Source organism: Callithrix jacchus, chromosome 4, assembly GCF_049354715.1.
Source record: "Callithrix jacchus isolate 240 chromosome 4, calJac240_pri, whole genome shotgun sequence".
Taxonomy (NCBI): Eukaryota; Metazoa; Chordata; class Mammalia; order Primates; family Cebidae; genus Callithrix; species Callithrix jacchus.
In genome coordinates, this window is record NC_133505.1 from 78,433,753 (window position 1) to 78,457,958 (window position 24,206).

The following is a 24,206-nucleotide window of genomic DNA, read 5'->3' on the forward strand; positions in this document are numbered from 1 at the left end:
GCATGAATATGAAATGAGATAGGAGGGAGACTTACCATTTTAGGTTTTTCTTTGATACAGATTTTCCTTTTGCCCAGGGTAGAGTGCACTGGTGTGATCATAGCTCACTGTAACCCCAAGTTCCTGGGCTCAAGCCAACCTCCTGCCTCAGCCTCTTGAGTACTTAGGACTACAAGCATGTGCCACTATGTCCAGATTATTTTTTGAGATGGAGTCTCACTCTTGTCACCCAGGATAGAGTGTAATGGCATGATCTCGGCTCACTGCAACCTCAGCCTCCAAGGTTCACTCCACTCCAGCCTGGGCGACAAGTGGGAAACTCAGTCACACACACATACACACACACTTGCTACACAGACAATGGTTCTGACTTTATATATTTTAGACGGGGTTTCACCATGTTGGTCAGGCTGGTCTTGAACTCCCGACCTCAGGTGATCGGCCCACCTTGGCCTCAAAAGTGCTTGGATTACAGGCATGAGCCACCACTCCAGGCCGACTTCCCATATTTTTGTTGGAGACATTTGCTTTCCAGCTTATATACAAAATATCAACCTATTATAGGTTTGTTTCCAAGTGAGTCCAGGTCAGTTGAGACAATCATTACCTCTCCAATAGATTTTTAGTTCAGTTTTGCATCTCAGGACCCTAACCCCTAAAGTGTGCCTTTGGACCCTCTTTTTGTCTTTAGAGGGTTTCAATTAAGGGTTAAGCTCAGGGCCACACCTCAGCTGTGTTTCAGAGATATTTAAGGTAGTACCTGCAATCCATCAACAACACTGATCTACTTACTGATTTAAAACTTTATTGTTAGTTTTTAAAATGGGGAAGAAAAACTTTTATTGGCAACCATCAAAGATATTCACAACAAAACTGAGACCCAAGGTAGAGACCCCTAAAGGGATGATTTTCCCTCAACTCCTCAGGCTGGAACAGATTTTAAACCAAGCTGGAGAAATCACTGCAACGCTGGCCACAAACTAATCTCTACATCCTGGCCTTCATCCTGGTTGCAAGCTGGTTCAGTTCATCCAAGGGCTCAGTTCGAGGGCATTCATGGCTTCCTCAAGTTTGAGCATCCCTGCACCAGAAATAGCAACAGCTGCGTGAGTATCGGGGCAGACAGTAAGAACCCAGACGATTCTCCGCCTCTTTCACGGTTCGTTTCTGGGACTTCTGAACCAGGCGTTCTGAGAGTCAGGTCCGGAACCTCGGAACCCCAGACTACTCGGCACATTTGAACATTCTCCAAGAAACCGAAGGGGCGGGGAGACGGTTGAGATAGCTCAGATAACTCTGCCCAGGGAATCTAGCACCGGCCCGCCTCTCATCATAGTCTCGCTCCTAGGTCTCCAAAACCAAGGGCTGGCACTCTGGGGCCCCCATTCCCAAAGGGGTCTCGGGAAGGCCCAGACGCCAAGGACGCCCCTGGTGAGGCCCAAGTTGCGGGAAGTGAACAAGAGAGAGGAGAAAGACCACAGAGCTGGAGAACAGGCCAGAAGCGGTCCCCACGAGCCTGTGTTCGCGTACCCGATCCCCAGGCCTCTCACCTCGCTCCTGGCGCTGGCGGTGCCACTCAGCCATAGACTGGAGCATCCACTTGGCTCGAAGCTTGTATATATAGGAGCCGTAAACCACGACCTCGGTGAAGTCTGGAGACTCCAGAGCTTTCAGCTCGAGCATAGCCTTGCTCACCTGCTCGATGTAAGGGATTCGACATCCGTCCCGGCCTGTTGGAGGAAAAGAATGAGAGCCCCGGGCGGGCTGAGACGCCCAGGCCGAGGCATCCCCCGCCAGTACTGGGCACACTCACCGAACATGGCTTCCAGCAGCCGCGTCTGGACCTGGAACACTTCTGGATCTTTCAGGTCTTCGGGCACTTTCACCCACGGCGGGATATTTCTGCGTTCCGGGAGCGTTCCCATCTTATGACCCTCGCAAGCAAAACCACGCTCCAGCGCAAGCCAGGCCTGGCCGCGCCTCAGCGCCGGTAAAGCCTCACACCTAGAGGCCCCGCCCCCAGCCCGGCCCAGCCCCCAACCCGGGCCAGGACCCCGAGTCCGCCCCCCGCCACCCTGGCTGCGGTTCAGCAGGCTGCAGTCTCTTCTGCTTCCCGCGACCTCAGGATAGCCTCACCCGGGCCCAGCTGCCTGCAAGTTAACTAGGGTTTCCACCTGCGTTGACCTGTGTCTTTTGCACCAGAATCCTGTGGGCTTCGGAATAGCTAGGGGAAGGGCACTGTTGACTCTTCTCCTAGGGAACAACCCCTGGGGCCTGAACCTCGGAAAAAGGGCGTCCAGGCTTCAGGGTGCGAGGACCACGCAGTAGCTGCCAAATTGACTTCCTGCCTCCCATGTTCCAAAGGAGGGTCAGTATCCCCTCGGACCTAAGGGGCAGGACCCGCGGCTCTGCTTTGCTGGCGACCTGGCAATGTCCCAGGAACTCTGGAGGAACTGGTGCCACTGAACAATGAAGAAACCGAAATTCAGAAATTTTGTTATCTTACCTGAAGGAATTATCATTCCTCGAAGTCCCTGACTCTAGAGCCTTTGAACCTACCCTGATTTTAAAGCTGACCTGTGCCCTGCGTGGGCACTCTGGCCAAAACCTGTCCAGGCTCCTGGCTCGTTTCTAAATTTTGTTTATTCGTTTTTTAAACACAATGGTTTGGAGCGATGCACTGGATTTACTCGATTAGAGTGTGATTTCACTGTTTTATGCCTTTATGGTGATGAACTGGCATTTCCAGTCCTGGTAACATCTAATATCCCATCAGCTGTTCACTATTGACGGCTTCTTAGGGCAAACCTCTTCTCACACACACACCCCCACACACGCAAAACTATGGGCGGGGGCAACCACCAATGTAGTTAATTTAGAAAACGATCATCAATAGCTAAACTCAGATGAAGACTGTTGAGGAACTAGCCACAAGGTTTGGAAGCCCTAGCACACAGATTATGAATTAAAAAGGAGAAAAAAACGTTTCTTTACAATAGAGACTTGGAAGAAGCCACCTTAACCCAAATTAGCATCACCAATAATTGGACCAATGGACTTCTGGTTTGACATTATCTAGGAAACAAAAAGAGGACTGTTTTATTAATTGACTAAAGAGACACAAAATAATATGTGCATGGTTCAAATCCAAATCAAAGGTGGGGAGTGCATTTCAGGACAATGAAGGAAATTTTAATATGCCGTATATTGCAAAGTAGTATTAAAAGCTTCTAACGTTTAGAAACTTACAGAGTGGGATAAGTGTTCTACAATTATGTAAGATAAGGTAATCTCAGGAGAAACACATGTATGTTTCTATTTTTTTAAAATAAAAGTTATATCCATGGGAAAGCGAGAACACAGTCCCCCACTACCACAAATTATGCAGTCGAGTTTCCCACATTTCAGGAAATCGCAGGGGTCAGCACATCCGGAGTGCAATGGAGAAGCCTCGCCCTGGGAAAACCACCTTCGTGATCATGGTATCTCCCCTGCCATGATCTTATATACACATGTAAGTATGTGCATATATGTTTCTAAAGTAAGTAGAGTGAATTTGTTTTCGTTGTTTTTATTTATATTATATTTTTTTGAGGAGGAGGAGGAGTCTTGCTCTGTCATCCAGGCTGGAATGCAGTCGCATGATCTCGGCTCACTCACTGCCGTCTCTGCCTACCAGGTTCAAGCAATTCTCCTGCCTTAGCCTCCTGAGTAGCTGGGATTACAGGTGCCCACCATCACACCCAGCTAATTTTTGTATATTTAGTAGAGACAGGGTTTCACCATGTTGGTCAGGCTGGTCTTGAACTCCTGACCTCGTGATCTACCCGCGTCAACCTCCCAAAGTGCTGTGGTTACAGATGTGAGCCACCATACCCAGCCGTAATCAACTTTCACTTTCCCATCTCCCATTCCTCCGACAGCCCAAGCTCCATTTTTCCTGTCACTCAGACTGTTATGAAAAGCAACTCTCACTTCTACTTCTGTATACCTTACTTATTCCTGAACCCATCATTCCAGGGTACTTTCCTTTGCATTTCAACAAAAGGGACTCTGGACCTGCACTGTCCAATACAGAAGTCACTGGTCACATGAGGACTGGAAATGTGTCTAGTCTGATTTGAGATGTGCTATAAGTATAAACTACATGTAAGATTTTGATGACATTATTGGGAGGCCGAGGCGGATGGATTCCGAGGTCGAGATACCGAGATTATCCTGGTCAACACGGTGAAACCCCGTCTCTACTAAAAATACAAAAATTAGCTGGGCACGGTGGTGTGTGCCTGTAATCCCAGCTACTCAGGAGGCTGAAGCAGGAGAATTGCCTGAACCCAGGAGGCGGAGGTTTCGGTGAGCTGAGATCACGCCATTGCACTCCAGTCTTGGTAACAAGAGCGAAACTCCGTCTCAAAAAAAAAAAAAAAAAGATTTTGATGACATTAATACCAAGAAATTAAATATTCTCATTAACCATTTTAGATTGATTGTATGCTAAAATGATAATAGGTTTTTTTAAAAATATATATATATTTTTCAGTTAAGACAGGGTCTCATTGGCTGGATGGGGTGGCTCATGCCTGTAATCCCAGCACTTTGAGAGGCCAAGGCTGGTGGATCACCTGACCTTGGGTCAACCTCAGGGGTTCAAGACCAGGCTGGGCAACATAACAAAACCTCATATCTACAAAAAAGACAAAAATTAGCCAGGTGTGGAGGTACATGCTTATAGTCCTATCTATTGGGGAGACTGAGGCACAAAGAATTCTTTGAACCCAGGAGGTGGAGGTGGCAGTGAGATAAGATTTCGCTATTGCACTCCAGACGGGGTGACAGAGTGAGATCCTTTGTCAAAAAAAAAAAAAAAAAAAGACAGGGTTTCTTGCTATGTTGCCCAGGATGGTCTCAAACTCTTGCACTCAAGGGATCCACCCACCAAAATGCTGAGATTACAGGCTCAAGCCATTGCGCCCAGCCAAAATGATAGTATATTGGATATATTAAGGTACATAGGACATAATATTAAAATTCATTTCACATGTTTCTTTCCACTGAGGCTATGAGAAAGCCTCATTGTATTATTTGTCTCTCATTCTATGTCAGTTGAACAGCATTGTTTTAGATGGTTTCCTACAACTTTCTAAGTATCTAATCCCAAACTCTTCTATATGTACATGTATAGATATATATTTCTGCACCTGGCCTCTTTTTTATATTTCTTATCAAGTATAATAAGAAATGGTTTCCTTTACTGTTAGAGGGTCTTCCTATCCTCTGTCCTTTTCCTCTTCCCTGCCGATAGCTTAAATGTTGGCGGTACTGAGTACATCGTTCACCTCTTCCCTTTATTACCTTATTACCATTTGTCATTCTTTCTAGGTAGTTTTGTCTACAGCTCACATTATAATTTCCAAACATAGATTTCCAGAATCACTGAGTGCTTCATCAGTAGCTTATTATGCTTTTTTGCTTTATTTTGTTTTGTTTTGATTTGAGACAGGGTCTTGCTGTCACTCAAGCTGGAGTGCAGCGGCTGCAGTGCAGTGACAGTCACCGCTCACTGCAGTTTCTACCTCCGTTTTTTTTTTTTTTCTTTTTTGAGACTGAGTTTTGCTCTTGTTGCTGGAGTGCATTGGTGCAACCTCCAATTCCTGGGTTCAAGCGATTCTCCTGCATCAGCCTTACAAGTAGCTGGGATTACAGGCATGCACCACCACACCCAGCTAATTTTTTTTTTTTCCCCCGAGACGGAGTTCGCTGTTGTTACCCAGGCTGCAGTGCAATGGCACGATCTCGGCTCACCACAACCTCCGCCTCCTGGGATCAGGCAATTCTCCTGCCTCAGCCTTCTGAGTAGCTGGGATTACAGACACGCGCCACCATGCCCAGCTAATTTTTTGTATTTTTAGTAGAGACGGGGTTTCTCCATGTTGGTCAGATTTGTCTAGAACTCTTGACCTCAGGTGATCCGCCGACTTTGGCCTCCCAGAATGCTGGGATTACAATCGTGAAACACCTCCAAGGTTTAAGGGATCTTCCCACCTCAACCCCCAGTAGCTGGGACTACAGGCACAAAGCACCACGCACAGTTAATTTTTGTGTTTTGTTTGTTTCTGTTTTGTTTTAATTTGTTTTCAGAGAGACAGGGTTTCGCCAGGTTGCCCAAGCTGTTCTCCAGCTCCTGGGCTCCAGCAATCCTCCCTCCTTGGCCTCCTCGAAAAGTGCTGGGATTATAGGCGTTAGCCACCACACCTGCCCTGTACTTTTCCATCTTCATGTTCTCAAGGTTTCTAAAACTCTACTGGTTCCAAAGCAAACACATTAGCTTCTCTCCCCTTTGGCTCCTCTGCTTATTTTGGATTTTGTTTTTTGTTTGTTTGTTTTGAGGTAGAATCTCACTGTCACCCAGGTTGGAATGCAGCAGCATTGTCTGGGCTCACTGCAGCCTCCTCCCAGGTTCAAGCTATTCTCCTGCCTCAGCTTCTCGAGTAGGTGGGACTACAGGTGCCCACCACCACACCTGGCTAATTTTTATATTTTTCTTTTTAGTAGAGATGAGGTTTCACCTTGTTGACCAGGCTAGTCTCGAACTCCTGATCTCAAGTCATCCGCCGGCCTCAGCTTCCTAAACTGCTGGGATTACAGGCTTGAGCCACCACGCCTGGCCCTATTTTGTTTTCGAAAACATATGCCCAGTCCGGTTTAAATGATTTCAACAATTACCTTTCATCTGTTTTCTACCCATTAACTGCAAGTCTTGTCAGTTCCACCTCTGAAAATTTTCACAAACCTGTTTCCTTTCCAGACACAGTTCCTATGACCAAGTTGAGATGCCATTTTATACATATAAGTATAATCAGACAATATATGTAACTGTACATAAGCAGAAATGTGTGAGAGAAGTCAACTAAAATAGCTCTCAGCATAATAACTAACAAGACAGTAACTGGTCTCTCTCTTTTTTTTGTTTTTTCCAGAGGAGTCTTGCTGTGTCGCCCAGGCTGGAGTGCAGTGGTGCCATCTCGGCTCACTATAACCTCCGCCTTCCGGGTTCAAGCGATTTTTCTGCTTCAGCCTCCAGAGTAGCTGGGATTACAGGTGTGTGCCACCACGCCCAGCTAACTTTTTTGTATTTTAGTAGAGATGGTTTTTATTTTTATTTTTCTTTTGAGATGGAGTTGCGCTGTTGTTACCCAGACTGGAGTGCAATGGCATGATCTCGGCTCACCGCAACCTCCGCCTTCTGGGTTCAAGCAATTCTCCTGCCTCAGCCTCCCGAGTAGCTGGGACTACAGGCATGCACCACCATGCCCAGCTACTTTTTGTATTTTTAGTAGAGACGGGGTTTCACCTTGTTGACCAGGATGGTCTCGATCTCTTGACTTCGTGATCCACCCGCCTCGGCCTCCCAAAGTGCTGGGATTATAGGCGTGAGCCACCACGCCCGGCCAGAGATGGGGTTTTACCATGGTGCTGGTCTCAAACTCCTGAGTTCAAGCTATCTGCCCACCTTAGCCTCCCAAAGTGTTGGGATTACAGGGGTGAGCCACGGCACCCGGCCTGTTTCTTCACTTAGTACACCTCAACCTGTGTTAATGTGTATTCATTTACTTTGCATCCAGGCAAGCACTGAGGGTTCTGGTCACCTCCAGTTTGAGCCGGAGGGTCGGGAGGCCGGTGCAGACAACAGCGTGAGGGGTCCTGGCGCAGAGTCTCAACTAGGCTAGCTGTCCGGAGCCCCCTCCACCCTTGCATACTTCCGCGCTCTTAGGCGGGCCCCGAGGGCCACACGGGGCCAGGGTGCAGCGCATGCCGGAGGAACTCTGCCCAGCGGCCACACTTCCACCCCATCTAGCGCAGCCGGGGTGCAGCCCGAGGTCCCAGCTGGGGAGGGGTCGGGAGACCTTGGCGGGCTGGGGCTGTCTGCGGCGCCTTTGGAAAAGAATGTGAATCGTGCTCTCCCCAACACAACTACTCGCAGAACCACGGTTTTAACTCCGCTGCTGGTCGGGAGATGTCAGTCCCTTCAACAGGGGCGGCTGCCGTGCCTACCCCCAGGGCCGCACTTGGGAAAGGGGGCGACAGTCTGTGGCGCCTTTGCGGGAAATTGTTCTCCCGGAAGAAACGCTTCCCCTGTTTTTTCTCGAAATCGCACCAGCTGTCTTCCTGAGCAAGCTCTTGCCCCACAAGAGCTGAAAACTCTGTCCCCAGCCCTCCCCGGAGCTGGTCCTGCACCACCACGTGCTGTCAGCGGTGTTCAGTGACTCCAGCCTGGGAAGGTTCCACGTGCTGCTGTTTCATGAGCGTTTTCTCTCTAGCCACAGGGCTTCCCAAGTAGGTCCACCTAAGGCTGAAGTCCAGCTTCACAGACCCTCGAGGGTGAAGGAGAAGACGACTTCAACTCAGTAATTTCTTGCAAGAAGCAGCTACATACTCTCCCCTTCACTTATTTAGCCTCTTCACAGGTTGCATCCTGTGTCTTCCCAACCCCTCCCTCACTCTGTCCCTGAACGGGTATGATAGTATGTGTTACTTAGGAAATCTGGAAAGTACAGAGTCCTTCCAGGGCAAGAGCTTAGTCTATATTGGAAGAGTCTAGTAATTGGAAGAACCGGTGCCAAGGAAAATGGGATTGAGAAATGCTGCATGTGGGAAACCTGAGCTTGTCCTTGCATTTATTCCATGTGATCCTGGATAAAACCCACTCTCCCTCCTCCACAGCATGTTGAATGTGTCATCTTCCTCTACAGTTGGGTTCCACTTGGTCCCTAGGAATGCCTGCCTTGCCTTCTGTCTGCTTCTATCTGAGCTCCGTTTCTGTTGTTTAAAATGGTGATTTTCTCCAATATAACTCAACATCTTGCAAAGGACGATTTTTGTTAGGATACTGAAGGCCAGAATTTCAGTGCAGGTTTGAGCCAACAGTTGGAAAGTTAAGCCTTGAAGACTCGAGATATTTTAGCAAACTGTTTGGAGAAAATATTTATTTATTTATTTATTTATATTTTTTGAGACAATGTCTCACTGTGTTGCCCAGGTTGAGTGCAGTGTCGTGATCTCGGCTCACTGCAGCCTTGGTCTCCCTTGTTCAATGGATCCTCCCACTTCAGCCTCCCAGGTAGCTGGGACCACAGGCATGTGCCACCATACATGACTAATTTTTTAGGTTTTATTATTATTATTATTATTATTTTTGAGACAGAGTCTTGCTCTTGTTGCCTAGGCTGGAGTGCAATGGCAGGATCTCGACTCACTGCACTTCTGCCTCCTGGGTTCAAGCAATTCCCCTGCCTCAGCCTCCCAAGTAACTAGGATTACAGGCATGCACCATGTCACCTGGCTAATTTTGTATTTTTAGTAGAGGTGGGGTTTCTCCATGTTGGCCAGGCTGGTCTTGAACTCCCAACCTTGGGTGATCTGCCCACCTCGGCCTCCCAGAGTTCTGGGATTACAGGCATAAGCCACCATACCCAGCCTAATTTTTTAGTTTTTATAGAGATGGGGCTCTCTTTCTGTTGCCCAGGCTGGTCTAGAACTCCTAGCCTCAAGCAATCCTCTAGCCTCAGCCTCCCAAAGTGCTGGGATTATAGGTGTGAGCCACCATACCCAGCCCTGGAGAAACTTTTTATGACCAAATGTTAAAGGTCACTTCTGCTGTAGGTCTGGGTTGCAGCAAGTGTCCTAGAGGACATCTGGCCATTACTTGGGCTCTGCTTGCCACTCACCCCTACTTGCATTTCCCAATAATGAATGATTTTTTTAGAAAGGAGGAATACTTAAAAGCATATGCATTGGTTTTGTCCAAAATTAATGTCAATGTTTATAATATTATAATGTTAGCAACAAGGCTGGTGAGTATATAGGTTGGTTCAATCTCAATGGGATGCCATTTGGCAGTACCTTATCAATTGGAAATTTAAAGATCCTTTGACTCAGCAATCCTAAATTTGAAATTTCATCCTGGCCGGGCGTGGTGGTTCACACCTGTAATCCCAGCACTTTGGGAGGCCAAGGTGGGTGGATCACCTGAGGTCAGGAGTTCGAGACCAGCCTGACCAATATGGTGAAACCCCGTCTCTAAAAAAAAAAAAACAAATTTCATCCTGTAGTTATACTCCCACTTGTAAGAAATGACATGTAGCCAGGCGCGGTGGCTCACGCCTATAATCCCAGCACTTTGGGAGGCCGAGGCAGATGGATCACGAGGTCAAGAGATCGAGACCATCCTGGTCAACATGGTGAAACCCCGTCTCTACTAAAAATACAAAAAGTAGCTGGGCATGGTGGTGCGCACCTGTAGTCCCAGCTATTCAGGAGGTTGAGGCAGGAGAATTGCTTGAACCCAGGAGGCAGAGGTTGCGGTGAGCCGAGATTGTACCATTACACTCCAGTCTGGGTAACCACAGCGAAACTCCGTCTCAAAAAAAAAGCGGGGGGGGGGGGGAAATGACATGTAGAAGGATACTGATTTCAATAGCATTACTGGCACAAGTAAAAGATAGCATACAAGGTAAATATTCATGAAGACTGGGAAAAATACATATTAAAGAAATAAGACTGGGCTCTGTGGCTCATGCCTATAATCCCAACACTTTGGGAGGCTAAGGTGGGAGAATCACTTGAGAATGGAGACCAGCCTGGACAATATAGTGAGACTCCCACCTCTATATTTTTAAAGGAGATTTAAATTATTCTTTGAAATAAATCAGTAAATAAAAAAGAGAGGGAACCAATCATTTATGGTTTTTTGTTTGTTTTTTGTTTTGTTTTGTTTTTAGATGGAGTCTCACTCTGTTACCCAGGCTGGAGTAATGGTGTGATCTCGGATCACAGCAACCCCTGCCTCCCAGGTTCAAGCAATTCTCCTGCCTCAGCCTCCAGAGTAGCTGGCACTACAGGTGCATGCCACCAGACCCAGCTGTGTGTGTGTGTGTGTGTGTGTGCGCCTCTTTTAGTAGAGACAGGGTTTCACTATGTTGTCCAGGCTGGCCTCAAATTCCTGACCTCGTGATCTGCCCATCTCAGCCTTCCAAAGTGCTGGCATCACAGGCAAGAGCCACTGTGCCTGGCCCATGGGGTTTTTTAACTGAAAACAAAAAACAAAAAAACTATAGAGCCAAACATCCAATTAACTATGTGGACAGAATGACAAAATGTTCAGACATTCAAGACCTCAAAATATGCATTCTCCTTCAGAGTAATAGAGACTCTGTTTCATCAGAATGAAAGGAAGTCTTTCTCTGATAAGAAAATAATGAGCTGGGTGCAGTGGCTCACAGCTCTAATCCTAGCACTTTGGGAAGCCCAGGCGGGTGGATCGCCTGAGGTCTGGAGTTCAAGACCAGACTGGCTGGCTGGGCATGGTGGCTCACACCTGTAATCCAAGCACTTTGGAGGCCAAGGCGGGTGGATCACCCGAGGTCAGGAGTTCAAGATTAGCCTGACCAACCTGGTGAAACCCCATCTTAAAAAAATTAAAATTAAAAAAAAAAAAGACCAGCCTGGCCAACATGGCAAAACCCCATCTCTACTAAAAGTACAAAAATTAGCCAGGCATGGTGGCAGGCCCCTGTAATCCCAGCTACTTGGGAGGCTGCGGCAAGAGGCTTCAACCCATGGAGCAGAGGTTGCAGTGAGCCAAGATCATGCTCTCTCTCTCCCCACTGCCCGGGAAGGAGCATGTACCAAGAGTGACGATTATGGCCTGCTCTGAGAAGAGCACCACCACCAGCTGCTCACATGTCTTCTCCCCCAGCATCCTTGGTTGCATCTTCTGTACACTATAGCTGTTGTTAGATTGCCTGCGGACACTCTAGACCTGTGTCCTGCTGGTGCTGAGCTCACTGATGTCTTTTACTGGCTGTCTACAGAGCCTAGAATCCTGTTCTTCCTGCTCTATGATTTCTGCTTTGTTTGCATCACCATCTATGCCATCTATGTGGGCCTGATGTGGCTCAGTTTTTAGAAGGTCCAAGAATCCCAGGGCAAGGCTAAAGGGCATTGAGCCCTCACCCCCAAGCCAGGCTGACCTCTGCTTTGCTTTGGCATGTAAGCCTTGCCCAAGGGGGCTTGTCTGATTCCCTAGAAGGTCCTACAACTAGGGTCTTCTAGGGTCTCTCCTTCCCACCACCATATCCACACACAACAATGGACCAAATGTGCCACATATTCGCTCTTTTTTTCCCAGTTCCCCTGGCTCTGTCTCCAAGGGCTGGTCTCTGAAGCTCTTGCCACTGCCCAGAGAGGGAAGGTCCTGAGCAATATATTTTTTTTTTTTTTTAATTGAGAGGAGTCTCAGTCTGTCACCCAGCTGGTGGAATGCAGTGGCACGATCTCAGCTCACTGCAATCTCTGCCTCCTGGGTTCAAGCAATTCTGCCTAAGCCTCCTGAGTAGCTGGGATTACAGGTGCCCACCACTACACCTGGCTAATTTTTTGTATTTTTAGTAGAGATGGGGTTTCACCATATTGGCCAGGCTGGCTTCAAACTCCGGACCTCAGGTAATCACCCACCTCAGCCTCCCAAACTGCTGGGATTACTAGTGTGAGCCAACATGCCCGGCAATAAAATTTTTTGAATAACAAAACAACAGCAACAATCCTTGCCCAAACTGAGTGGGGAAAACTTCTGGATTTTTTTTTCTTTTATTTATTAAGCTATGCATTGATGGGTTCTTAGGCTGAATGCAGACCATGGTAGACACAGAGAAGTAAACTGCCACTTAGAATACAAATTCCCTGTCCCTCACAGAAAGACAAATACTCCATGATTCCACTTATATGAACTATCTAAAATAGTCAAAGCAGCAAAGAGTGGAATGGTGGATGCCAGCGGCTAGGGGGAAGGGGAAAATGAGGTGTTAGAAAATCAATGGGCATAAAGTTAAGCAAGATGAACAAGTTCTGGAGATCTGCTATAAAACATTGTGCCTATAGTCAACAATACGCTTGTACAGTTAAAAATGGGTTAAGGTCAGGCGCAGTGGCTCATGCCTGTAATTCCAGTACTTTAGAAAGCCAAGGCAGGTGGATCATCTGAGGTCAGGAGTTCAAGACCTTCCTGGCCAACATGGTGAAATCCCATCTCTACTAAAAATACAAAGAATTAGCCAGGTGTGGCGGCAGGTGCCTGTAATCCCAGCTACTCTGGAGGCCGAGGTAGGAGAAGCGCTTGAACCTGAGAGGCAGAGATTTCAATGAACCAAAATCGTGCCCTGCACTCTAGCCTGACAGAGCAAGACTCCATCTCAAAAAAGAAAAAAATGTGGGCCGGGCATGGTGGTTCACACCTGTAATCCAAGCACTCTGGAGGCCAAGGCAGGTGGATCACCTGAGGTCGGGAGTTTAAGACCAGCCTGACCAACATGGTGAAACCCCGTCTTAAATTTAAAAAAAAATGTGTTAAGAGGTTAGATCTTGTGTTAAGTGCTCTTATCAAAATGAAATAAAAATTTTATTTTTTTTTACCTCTTCTGGTGATTCACAGAAGTAAATTAAAAAATAAAGATAAAACCATAAATGATAAAAAGACTTCAGGAATAGGCCAGGCACAGTGACTTATGTCTGTAATCCCAGCACTTTGGGAAGCTGAGGCAGGCAGATCACCTGAAGTTGGAAGTTCGAGACCAGCCTGACCAACATGGAGAAACCCGTCTCTGCTTAAAATACAAAATTAGCCATGCGTGGTGGCACATGCCTGTACTCAGGAGGCTGAGGCAGGAGAATCTCTTGAACCCAGGAGGCAGAGGTTGCAATGACCCAAGATCACACCATTGCACTCCAGCCTGGGCAATAACTGAAATCCTGTCTCAAAAAAAAAAAAAAAAAAAAAATAGAAAAAGACTTCATGAGTAATACTGTCAAGAAAATGAAATAATAAACTATTTATATGCTTGAAAGTACTGGGGAGAAATTTACATAGCTGAGGAGAATTTGGAAGTAAAAGACGAGTATGTCAAAAAATATTTAAAAATCTTTTCTGAACAAAAAAATTTATTAGGCCAGACATACTGAGTCATGCCTGTAATCCTAACAATTTGGGAAGCTAAGGTAGGAGGATTGCTTGAAGTCAGGAGTTTAAGATCAGACTGGGGGCAGGTCAAGGTGGCTTACAAGTTCCAACAAGGGCTGATCACGTGAGGTCAGGAGTTCAAGACCAGCCTGGCCAACATGGTGAAACCCTGTCTGAGGGAGATCTGTGGGGATCGCTCCCGTGTGAGGCCCCTAGGAAATGGGACTTGCCATATGGTGAGCTTGAGCCCAGACACAGATCCCTGGTTGGGGGAGTTGAGCTGAGGGAAAGCAGGAACCGAGAGAGGGACTATGCTATTCAAAATAATTAATAGACATTACTTTATGGATATGAGGACTTGGGAGGCATTGTGTCCACTTTCGGCTCCTTATGGTTTATTGCTTGATTGTGTTCATTTTGGACCCTTGTTACCTTCATTGTAAAATATTAACTTAAGTATTTACACTTGGTAACTTACTTATCATAACTTACTGGGTGTAACTGTAACTTACTTACCATAACTTACTGGGCGTGACTGTAACTTACTTACCTTGACCTATTGGGCATAACCTACTTACTGGAAGTAACCTACTTACTGGGCGTAACCTACTTACTGGACTTAACTTACTTACTGGGTGTAACTTAGTGGGCGTAACTTGCTTACTGTAACTTAAGTACGTTGATCTAGCGTAAACAACTTTGACTTCAGAAAAGTATATACTGAAACGTATTGCAAAAATAAAATTGCTGCTTGGACATAGCCTAAGCCAGCCCTCCAGACTCCGCTTTCCTTTACTCTTTCACTTCCGTGCACTCTCTTCCTCAGGTTGAATGAGACATCTACGTTGGCGGTCTTGGGGACTCCTGTAGGTCGGTAGTCCCCCAGCAGACATGCCGGACCCCAACACCTGTCTCTACTAAAAATACAAATTTAGCCAGACATGTGGCTCATTCCCCACTCAGTTTTCAGTTACTTAGGAGGCTGACACAGAAGAATTACTTGAACTTGGGAGGCAGAGGTTGCAGTGAGCCTCCAGCCACTGCACTCCAGCCTGCGGGGAGCACAGTGAGACTCTGTCTCTATTTTTTTTTCTTTTTCTTTTTTTTTTTTACAACCCCTCCCAGCTTGAGACTCTGTCTCAAAAAAAAAAAAAAACAAGTCCAGCCTGGCCAACAAAGTAAGACGTTGTCTCTACAAAAAACTTAGCCAGGTATGGTGGCACATGCTCATGATCCCAGCTACTTAGGAAGCTGAGGTGGGAGGATCACTTGAGTCCAGAAGTTGGAGGCTTTGATGGGTCACTGCACTCTAGTCTGGGTGATGGGGTGAGACTCTGTTTCAAAATAAATGAATAAATCATTATTAATATCTAGAAAAACAAAACTTTTCAAGAAAAGAAATCATAGTAAAGTACATATAACTATGAATAGTTCACAAAGTACAAACATTGAATATTGATCTAACTAAATCATATTTCTGTTTTAAGAGGATCTAGGTCTGATGCACGTTGTTAAGCCCCAGCTTACCTAGGTTAGAAGAGGGTGAAAGATAGTAGTAGATATATATATCCTAGTCTTCTAAAGTGCTAGGATGACAGGCATGAGCCACGGCTCTCTGTCGTTTGACATTTTTTTCTCTCCCCCCGCCCCTCCAATCTGGCTCTGTCATCCAGGCTGGAGTGCAATGGCATGATCTTGACTCACTGCAACCTCTGCCTCCTGGGTGCAAGCAATTCTCCTGACTCAGCCTCCCTAGTGGCTGGGATTATAGGCCTGTGCCACCATGTCAGGCTATGTTTTGTTTTTTTTTTTTAATTTTTTTTATTATTATTTTTTTAAAGATGGGATTTCACCATGATGGCCAGGCTGGTCTTCAACTCTTGACCTCAGGTGATCCACCCACCTCAGCCTCCCAAAGTGCTAGGATTACAGGTGTGAGCCACCGCGCCCAGCCTAAGTTATATATTTTTAGTAGAGATGGGGTTTCACTGTGTTGGCCAGGATGGTCTGGAACACCTGACCTCAGGTGATGTACCAACCCCTGCCTCCCAAATTGCTAGGATTACCTGCATGTGCCACCACACCTGGCCCATTTTTTGACTCTTTTAATAAAAGCCTTTGTGAGGCCAGGTGCTGTGGCTCATGCCTCTAATCCCAGCACTCTGGGAGGCTGAGGCAGATGGATCACAGGGTCAGGAGTTTGAGACCAGTCTGGCCAATATGGTGAAACCCCCGACTCTACTAAAAAAAAAATACAAACAAAAACAAAAAAAACAGCTAATGCCCTTTTTGGCATTAGCCCACCTGCACCCAGGTGAATTTAGAAAAAAAAGAAAAAAGCCGGGCATGGTGGCAGGTGCCTGTAGTCCCAGCTACTCGAGAGGATGAGGCAGGAGAACCACTTGAACCTGGGAGGCAGAGGTTGCAGTGAGCCGAGATTGCTCCATTGCACTCCAACCTTGGTAACAGAGTGAGACTCTGTCTCAAAAAAAAAAAAAAAAAAAGTCTTTGTGACTGATGTATGATGGTATCCTGGTGTAATTTTAATTTGCTTTCCTCTTATTATTAGTGATGCTGAGCATTTTTTTATGTTTGTTGGCTGCTTGTATTTCTTCTTTGAGAAACAGCTCTTGTTATTTGCCCAGTTTTTTTTTTGGTTTTTGTTTTGTTTTGTTTGTTTTGTGGAGACAGTCTTGCTCTATCCCCCAGGCTGGAATGCAGTGGCGCGATCTTGGCTCTGGCAACCTCCGCCTCTGGGATTCAATTGATTCAGCCTCCCGAGTAGTTGAGATTACAGGTGCCCACTATTATGCTCGGCTCCTTTTTGTATTTTTAGTAGAGATGGGATTTTGCCTGTTGGCCAAGCTCCTCTAGAACTCCTGGTGTGAGCCACCTCACCCAGCTTTGCTCAGTCTTTAATGTGTATATTTTCTTGTTGTTTTGCAAAGTACTTTAACTGTCTCAATTAGCAAGTACGAACTTCCCAATGACTAAATCATTCCCATATATCAAATACATTCAGTCGTCTGGGCGAGGTCTGAATGCATACATTCAGTCTATTAACGTGGCAAACCTAAAGTTCTCTTTAGTGTTTCAATACTGAATAAAAATGAATTATAAATTATAATTTATCGTATAGCAACACATTTAAAGCAGGTTGTTTTTTGTTTGTTTTTTCTTTCTTTCTTTTTTTTTTTTTTTTTGAGACAGGGTCTTACTCTGTCACCCCTGGGGAGAGTGCAGCTTACTGTAGCTGTAGCCTCAACCTCTCTGGACTCAAGTGATTGTCCCACCTCAGCCTTCCCAGTAGCTGGAACTACAGATGCGAGCCACCTCGCCCAGCTAATTTTTGCATTTTTTGTAGCGATCCAGTTTCATTTTGCCCAGACCAGAAAGATTGCTTGAGACCGGCTTGAACATACCTTGTCAGAAGGGGAAAAGAAAGGAAAGGAAAGGGGAAAGGAAAAAGGAAAGGAAGGAAGAAAGGGACAAATATAATTGTATTACTAGAGAACAGAGGCATCACTGGGCCTGGTGGGGGGGGGTTCCCTACTAGGGAAACTGAGGCGGGAGCATATCTTGAGCCCGGGAGATGGAGGCTGCGGTGAGCTATAATCACATAACTGCACTCTAGCCTGGGTGACCACAGAGTGACTCTGTCTCAAATTTAAAAATTGTGGCTTAGCTGGGCGTGGTGGCTCACGCCTGTAATCCCAGCACTTTGGGAGGCAGAGGCGGGCGGATCACCTGAGGTTGGGAGTTCAAGACCAGCATGACCAACATGGAGAAACCCTCTCTCTACTAAAAAAAAAATACAAAATTAGCCGAACGTGTGGTGCACGTCTGTAATCCCAGCTACTGGGGGCGGGGTCTTAAGGCATGAGAATCGCTTGAACCCAGGAGGCAGTGGTTGCAGTGAGCCGAGATCGTGGCATTTTACTCTAGCCTGGGCGACAAGAGTGAAACTCCATTTCAAAAAACAAACCAAACAAAGCAAAGAAACAAAAAATGGTGGCTCACGCCTGTAATCCCAGCACTTTGGGGGCTGAAGCAGGTGAATCACGAGGTCAAGAGTTCAAGACCAGCCTAGCCGACATGGTGAAACCCCGTCCCTACTAAAAATACAAAAATTAGCCGGGCGACATGGCTCGTGCCTCCAATCTTAGCTACTAGGGAGGCTGAGGCCGGAGAATCGCTTGAACCTGGGCGGCAGAGGTTGCAGTGAACCAAGACGGTGCCACTGCACTCCAGCCTGGGCGAGAGTGACACTCCGTCTCAAAAAATAAATAAAAATAAAAATAAAAATGGAAATATCAAAAAATTTCAAGGAATCTCCTCTGGTATCTAAACCACGGGAACTGTCTGTGGTTGGGTGGGTTCAAGGCTGCATTAATTAAAAGCGCGCCACAGTCCCACCACTGGGGATGATAAGGAGGGAGGATTTTTTAACTCCCCAGAGTTGAAAACCAGCAAGAAAGCCAGATCCCATAACTTTTTTCCTATCCATTTATTTTTTTTTTTACTATGCAAATCTCACTACACAGACCCTATAACTTAAAAAAAAACAAAAACAAAAAAAAAAAACCCTTATTCTGCCCTGTACTCAGCTGTCTCAGGCAGGTAACAGAATAATCTGAAAACCTGGTGCCAGAGGAAGTAAACATAGTGGCCAGGGATAAGAAGCTCTGGGAGACCTAAGAAGTATTCATTCTGCAAGTATCAGTTCCTTCTTCTGAGAAAAATACTGGGCTTATCCACGCCTTCCTGAGTCCATCTTTAAGACTCCCGCGGCTTTCCACTGGATTCCTGGAGCCCAGAGCCCGGTTTCTCCCACCGGGTGCGCTGAAGAAGGGCTGTTCCTGACAGAAGGAACCCTCTGAGAGCAGCCCAGAAACCAGCGCGCTTGTGCGGCCTCGGAAGAAGCCAGGGCCCTAGGAGACGGAGGCGACGCCTGGAGTCCAATGAGAAGGGAGCGGATGGAGAGGAGGGGCTGGCCAAAAGCCCTTAAAATAAGACCCAGCTGTAAGCGCAACTCTAGTCGCCTACCTCCAGCTCGTCCTTTGGGTTTGCGGTTGTGCTCTGGTCTCCTGCAGGGCGGGCGGCAGCATGGACACTCCCAGACGGTTTCCGACGCTCGTGCAACTGATGCAGCCAAAAGCAATGTCATTCGAGGTGCTCGGTCAGCTCCCCAAGCAGTTCTCCTGGTTCCACTCTGAGTTTCTGAAGAATCCGAAGGTAGTTCGCCTTGAGGTTTGGCTGGTGGAAAAGATCTTCGGTGAGTGGACTAGGGACGGGTAACCCTCATGCGGCTTCTTTCTGCACCCATACCTACACCCCACATGTTCTGGCCGCGTTCCAGGGCAAACCTCCCTAGTAGCCAATGTCCTCTGGCTGTCTCCTCCTTCCAACTTCCTCTCCCAAGGCCCCTGGGAGCTACCCGTCCCTCACATCCTCTCTGCTCTCGGCGCAGGCAGAGGCGGAGAGCGCATCCCGCAAGTCCAGGGTCTGTCCCAAATCCTGATTCACGTGAATCACTTGGACCCCAGCGGCGAGGCTGAGATCTTGATATTTGGGAGGCCTTCTTACCAGGAGGACACAATCAAGATGATCGTGAACTTGGCTGACTATCACCGCCAGCTCCAGGCGAAAGGTACGAGGTTGAGAAAAGGACTACTTTGAGCAAATCCTGTCTCCGTAGGAGTGATCCTGGGTTTTACTGGCTGCTGGGGCGGCAGTCTCGCCCTCCCAGTCGGCCCGCGGTTGGTGGGTGAGGGAGGGGGCGGTTCTGGTCGCCACGGATCGAGAAGGCCAAACTGAACTTGCGTTCTGGGATTCCTGGCTCCTACTCCCGTAGGCCACATGGGTGACTGTCCTTTTTTAGAGAGGATATAGGGATACAGCTGTGGCCTCTGCACACTGCTCTTCTTCCAGGCTCAGGAAAGGCCCTCGCCCAGGATATAGCCACTCAGAAGGCCGAAACCCAGCGGTCTTCAATAGAAGTCCGGGAAGCCGGGACACAGCGCTTGGTGGAGGTCCGGGAAGCCGGGACCCAGCGTTCGGTGGAGGTCCGGGAGGCCTGGACCCAGCGTTCGGTGGAGGTCCGGGAGGTCGGGACACAGGGTTCTCCGGTGGAGGTGCGGGAGGCCGGGACCCAGCAGTCCCTCAAGGCTGCCAGTGAGTCGGGGACCCAGCGATCTCCCGAAGCTGCCAGCAAGGCACGGACCCAGCGGTTTTACGTGGATGCCCGGGACCCAGTTACTAGATTATGAAGGCATTTCAGGCCCTGGAACCAGAGCCAGTCAGGGGTTAAGTGGAAGCCCGATACACTTAAGCCTCAGAAGGTGGGGTTGGGGGTGGGGGAATCATGATGTGAATTGTTTTGTTTTACCCCTTCTGTTGAATGGTTGCAAACACAAACTTGAGTTCTAATAAAGAATTGCATTTCCCTAACGTCTGTTTTTTGGAAGGTAGAGGGGAGGGAATGCCCATTCCTATATCAGCCCAATTCTGCCCTGCGCCGCTTTCCACCTCGAGGCAGGTGGGACCTCGGGTTCTTAGCCGCCCAAGGTCGCAATCTACCCCGGCTGCGCTTCGGTGTGTCCCTTGTGCTCCTTAACCGCGTTCATCTGGTTTACCCAGGTGAGAATCCTATCTAACCCACTAGGAAACCTCTCCAAGCCCGCTCTGGTTCTACTCAAGGTTAACTTGGGATGAGAAAACCGGGTCGCTTGGGGCTCAGCTGGATTTGGAATACCCTGTGTGTATTGCGATTCTGCCACAGACCACTTTCCCAGTTAGGGAAAATGACATCGGGGAAGGGGGAAACGGAGAGGGCCGAGCTGTGCCACTGTTGCCGTTGTCAGGTCTTGCTTGGGTCACCGACTTTGCACGAAGGTCGTGGACACCAAGATGCAGGCATCGGCTACTCTGGCCGCGAAGAGTCCCAGCAGAGAACACTTTGGCTTCCCTCCGGTCACAGCTCTGGTTGGGGCGCTGAGATGCAGTTTTGCGAATTAATCTAGGAGGATGCAAGCCAACAGCTGGGTGCTAGGATCAAACAACAGCACGCAGTATTTCTGTAATTATATTTTTCATGTGTGTGTGTACACGTTTTTTTTTTAACCAAGAATCACCAATAATTTTTATTGTATTTTGGAGAGGAGTCTCAATCGAGCCTAGGCTGGAATGCAGTGGCCCCATCTTGGCTCAATGCAACCTCTGCCTCCCGGGTTCAAATGATTCTCCGGTCTCAGCCACCATGCCCTGCTAATTTTTGTATTTTTAGTAGAGACGGTTTCACCACGTTGGCCAGGCTGGTCTCAAACTCATGACCTTGGGTTATCTGCCCGCCTCAGCCTCCCAAAGTGCTGTCATGAGCTACCTTGCCCGGCCAAGCCAATCGCTGGTAATTTTTAAAAGTTCAAAGCTAACTTTAAATATTAGGGGAATGTCTATCACAGACTCGTCACCACTAATTATCACTTCAGTTTAAAATAATCATGTATCTTTTAAGGGAATTACTACATAAAGCTAATTTGTAAGAATTCATTAACAACTTTTAACCGGTAATTTTATTAAAATAGTTGACTACTTTTAGAAGAATTTTAGACCATTCTAAATTCAAAATCAACACAAAATGTTTCAAATGAGGTTACATCAAAGCAGAATTAAAACTTAATGTGTATGTTGTCTTCCTCTATGTAATATCTACCTTACCAGAATGTCAGATTCTCTCCTTTACCTGTTTTCACTGTCCTCGCCCAAACTCACTGTTACCAATCTATTATGTGTAACTTTTCTGCTTTTTCTAATATCTACCCCTTATTTTAACTATGTAGCTTTATAGACTGCTTTAATATTTAAGAGGGCAAGTCTACTCTTTTTTGGGACAGTCTGGTTTTGTCTCCCAGGCTGGAGTGCAATAGTGAATCTAGGCTCACTGCAACCTCCGCCTCCTGGGTTCAAGCAGTTCTCTTGCCTCAGCCTCTGAGCAGCTGGGATTACAGGTGCCTGCCACCATACCAAGCTAATTTTTGTTATTTTTAGTAGAACCCAGGTTTCAACATGTTGGCCAGGCTGGTCTCGAACTCCTGACCTCAGGTGATCTGCCCGCCTCAGCCTCCCAAAGTACTGGTAATACAGGCCTGAGTAACCGTGTCCAGCCCTCACAACCTTTTCAGTTCATCCAAAACTTTTTTTTCCTTTTCTTTCTTGCAGATGCAAAAGTCTTAAGAGTCAAAGGTTTCAAATATTGCCCAAATATAGTTACATTCTGGGGTACTGGAGTTAGGACTTCAGTATATGTTAATGTGTACAAAGGATGGAAGGAGTTTAGGATCATCCCCTTTCCCCCCAATAACAAAATGTTAAATGGGCCAGGTGCAGTTGCTTACACCTGTAATCCCAGAACTTTGGGAGGCAGAGGCAGGTGGATCAGTTGAGGGCAGGAGTTCAAGACCAGACTGGCCAACATGGTGAAAACTGGTTTCTACTGAAAATACAAAAATTAGCTGGGTGTGGTGGCATGCACCTGTAATCTCAGCTACTAGGGAGGCTGAGGCAGAAGAATCACTTCAATCTGGGAGGCGGAGCTTTCAGTGAGCCGAGATTGTGCCATTGCATTCCAGCCTGGGTGACAGGGTAAGACTGTCTTAAAAAAAAAAAAAAACCCAAAATGTTCAATGGTTTTATAAAAATCCCACCAGCGGCCGAGTGCAGTGGCTCAAACCTGTAATCTCAGCACTTTGAGAGGCTGAGGTGGGCGTAACACGAGGTCAGGAGATCAAGACCATCCTGTCCAACATGGTGAAACCTCATCTCTACCAAAAATGTAAAAATTAGCTGGGTATGGTGGCGTGTGCCTGTAATTCCAGCTACCTGGGAGGCTGAGGCATGAGAATCGCTTGAACCCAGGAGGCGGAGGTTGCAGTAAGCTGAAATCATGCCACTGCACTCCAGCCTGGCGCCAGAGTGAGACTCCATCTCTAAATAAATCAACCAACCAATCAACCCACCAGGGCCAGGTGTAGTGGCTCACGCCTATAATCCCAGCACTTTGGGAAGCCAAGGCAGGAGGCTGAGGTAGGAAAATTGCTTGAATCAGGGAGGCAAAGGTTGTAGTGAGCCAAGATGACAACATTGCACTCCAGCCTGGGTGACAGAGAGAGAGACTCCATCTCAAAAATAAAGTTAAAAAATAAAAATCCCACCAGGGAAAACCTGAAAAAATATTCATCAAATTTCTATGGAAGAAAATTAGGAGCTCCTAAACTTAAAAGGGTGGAGACATGGGAGAACAGAAACAGTAATTGATTTAACTACATAAAAATCTGCTTCCAAAAAAAAAATTTAAGACAGTGGAAAATATTGGTAATAATGGACCATTGTTAGAAAAGCTTATAGAGATAAAAACCCTTCACCAGTTGAAAGAAGATAGGGATGAATAAAGAAAAAGGTAAATGAAAAAAAATTTTGAACATCACCGCTAATCAAAACAGCACAATTAGACTTTTGAGTTTAAAACTTTTGCAAAAGGCTAGAACATTTTATTGCCAATGAGTGAATTAATTCCATGAGTCAAACCAATCTCAATTGTGCTTGAAGCCACAGAGCTTTTGGCACCCTTCACCCCATAAATTTTGCTTCCAGAAAGCTGGGCGACAAGGATAAGAGCTGTTTTGCACAAATTGGTAATCTCAGTACAACATGTAATGGAAAAACCTGGCCCATGCTGTACACCTGTGCAACCTCGCCTTGCAGAAAAAGGAAGACAACTGGCTCCAAGGCAAGGCACCATCCACAAGCAAAGGTGCCCGGGATCCCTGCTCTTCCATGGGGATTGCAATGCTAGGGTTAATGAATGCTAACTGCCCAGGCTTGCTCGTTGGAATCACTTTTCTTAGAGTGGCCAACGAAGGCCTCACTCTAAGAAAAGGCACAGCCGGTGCTCCTCAGGGGGTCAACTACCAGCTTCAAAGTGAGAAATTCAGATGAGCTGCTTTGGGAGTACTTGTGAGCTCATCAGAAATGCAAATAATAAACCATACCCCAACAGTACCGAATCAGAATCTTCTGAAGAAGGAGCCTAGGAAATGATGTTTTAACAAACTCCCAAGGTGATTTATTACAAGCTTTAAAGTTTGAGAACCAATGACTAAAAACAAAACAGATCACCATTTGTGAGGCTATCTGCCCC

At 46.9% G+C, this 24,206-nt stretch overlaps 2 protein-coding genes and 1 non-coding gene across 3 annotated transcripts; 1 reads left to right on the plus strand and 2 right to left on the minus strand.

The window, feature by feature from the left end:
* Positions 1-785: 785 nt before the first annotated feature.
* DPPA5 (developmental pluripotency associated 5) lies at positions 786-19,699 on the minus strand. The gene is made up of 4 exons (XM_008994661.5): positions 19,058-19,699; positions 1,814-2,462; positions 1,551-1,730; positions 786-1,081 (listed from the first exon to the last, which is right to left on the minus strand). Exons 2-4 carry the CDS (start codon positions 1,923-1,925, stop codon positions 1,023-1,025), a joined length of 351 nt encoding a protein of 116 aa, XP_008992909.1. The 5' UTR covers positions 1,926-2,462; positions 19,058-19,699; the 3' UTR covers positions 786-1,022.
* Positions 3,343-3,506, minus strand: LOC118153413 (U1 spliceosomal RNA). Its single transcript, XR_004742643.1, has one exon. It is a non-coding gene; the product is annotated as a U1 spliceosomal RNA (small nuclear RNA).
* On the plus strand, positions 19,048-20,456 carry KHDC3L (KH domain containing 3 like, subcortical maternal complex member). Its single transcript, XM_008994660.4, has 3 exons — positions 19,048-19,286; positions 19,482-19,661; positions 19,943-20,456. The coding sequence occupies exons 1-3, from the start codon at positions 19,118-19,120 to the stop codon at positions 20,278-20,280; spliced, it is 687 nt and encodes a 228-aa protein (XP_008992908.1). The 5' UTR covers positions 19,048-19,117; the 3' UTR covers positions 20,281-20,456.
* Positions 20,457-24,206: the final 3,750 nt, after the last annotated feature.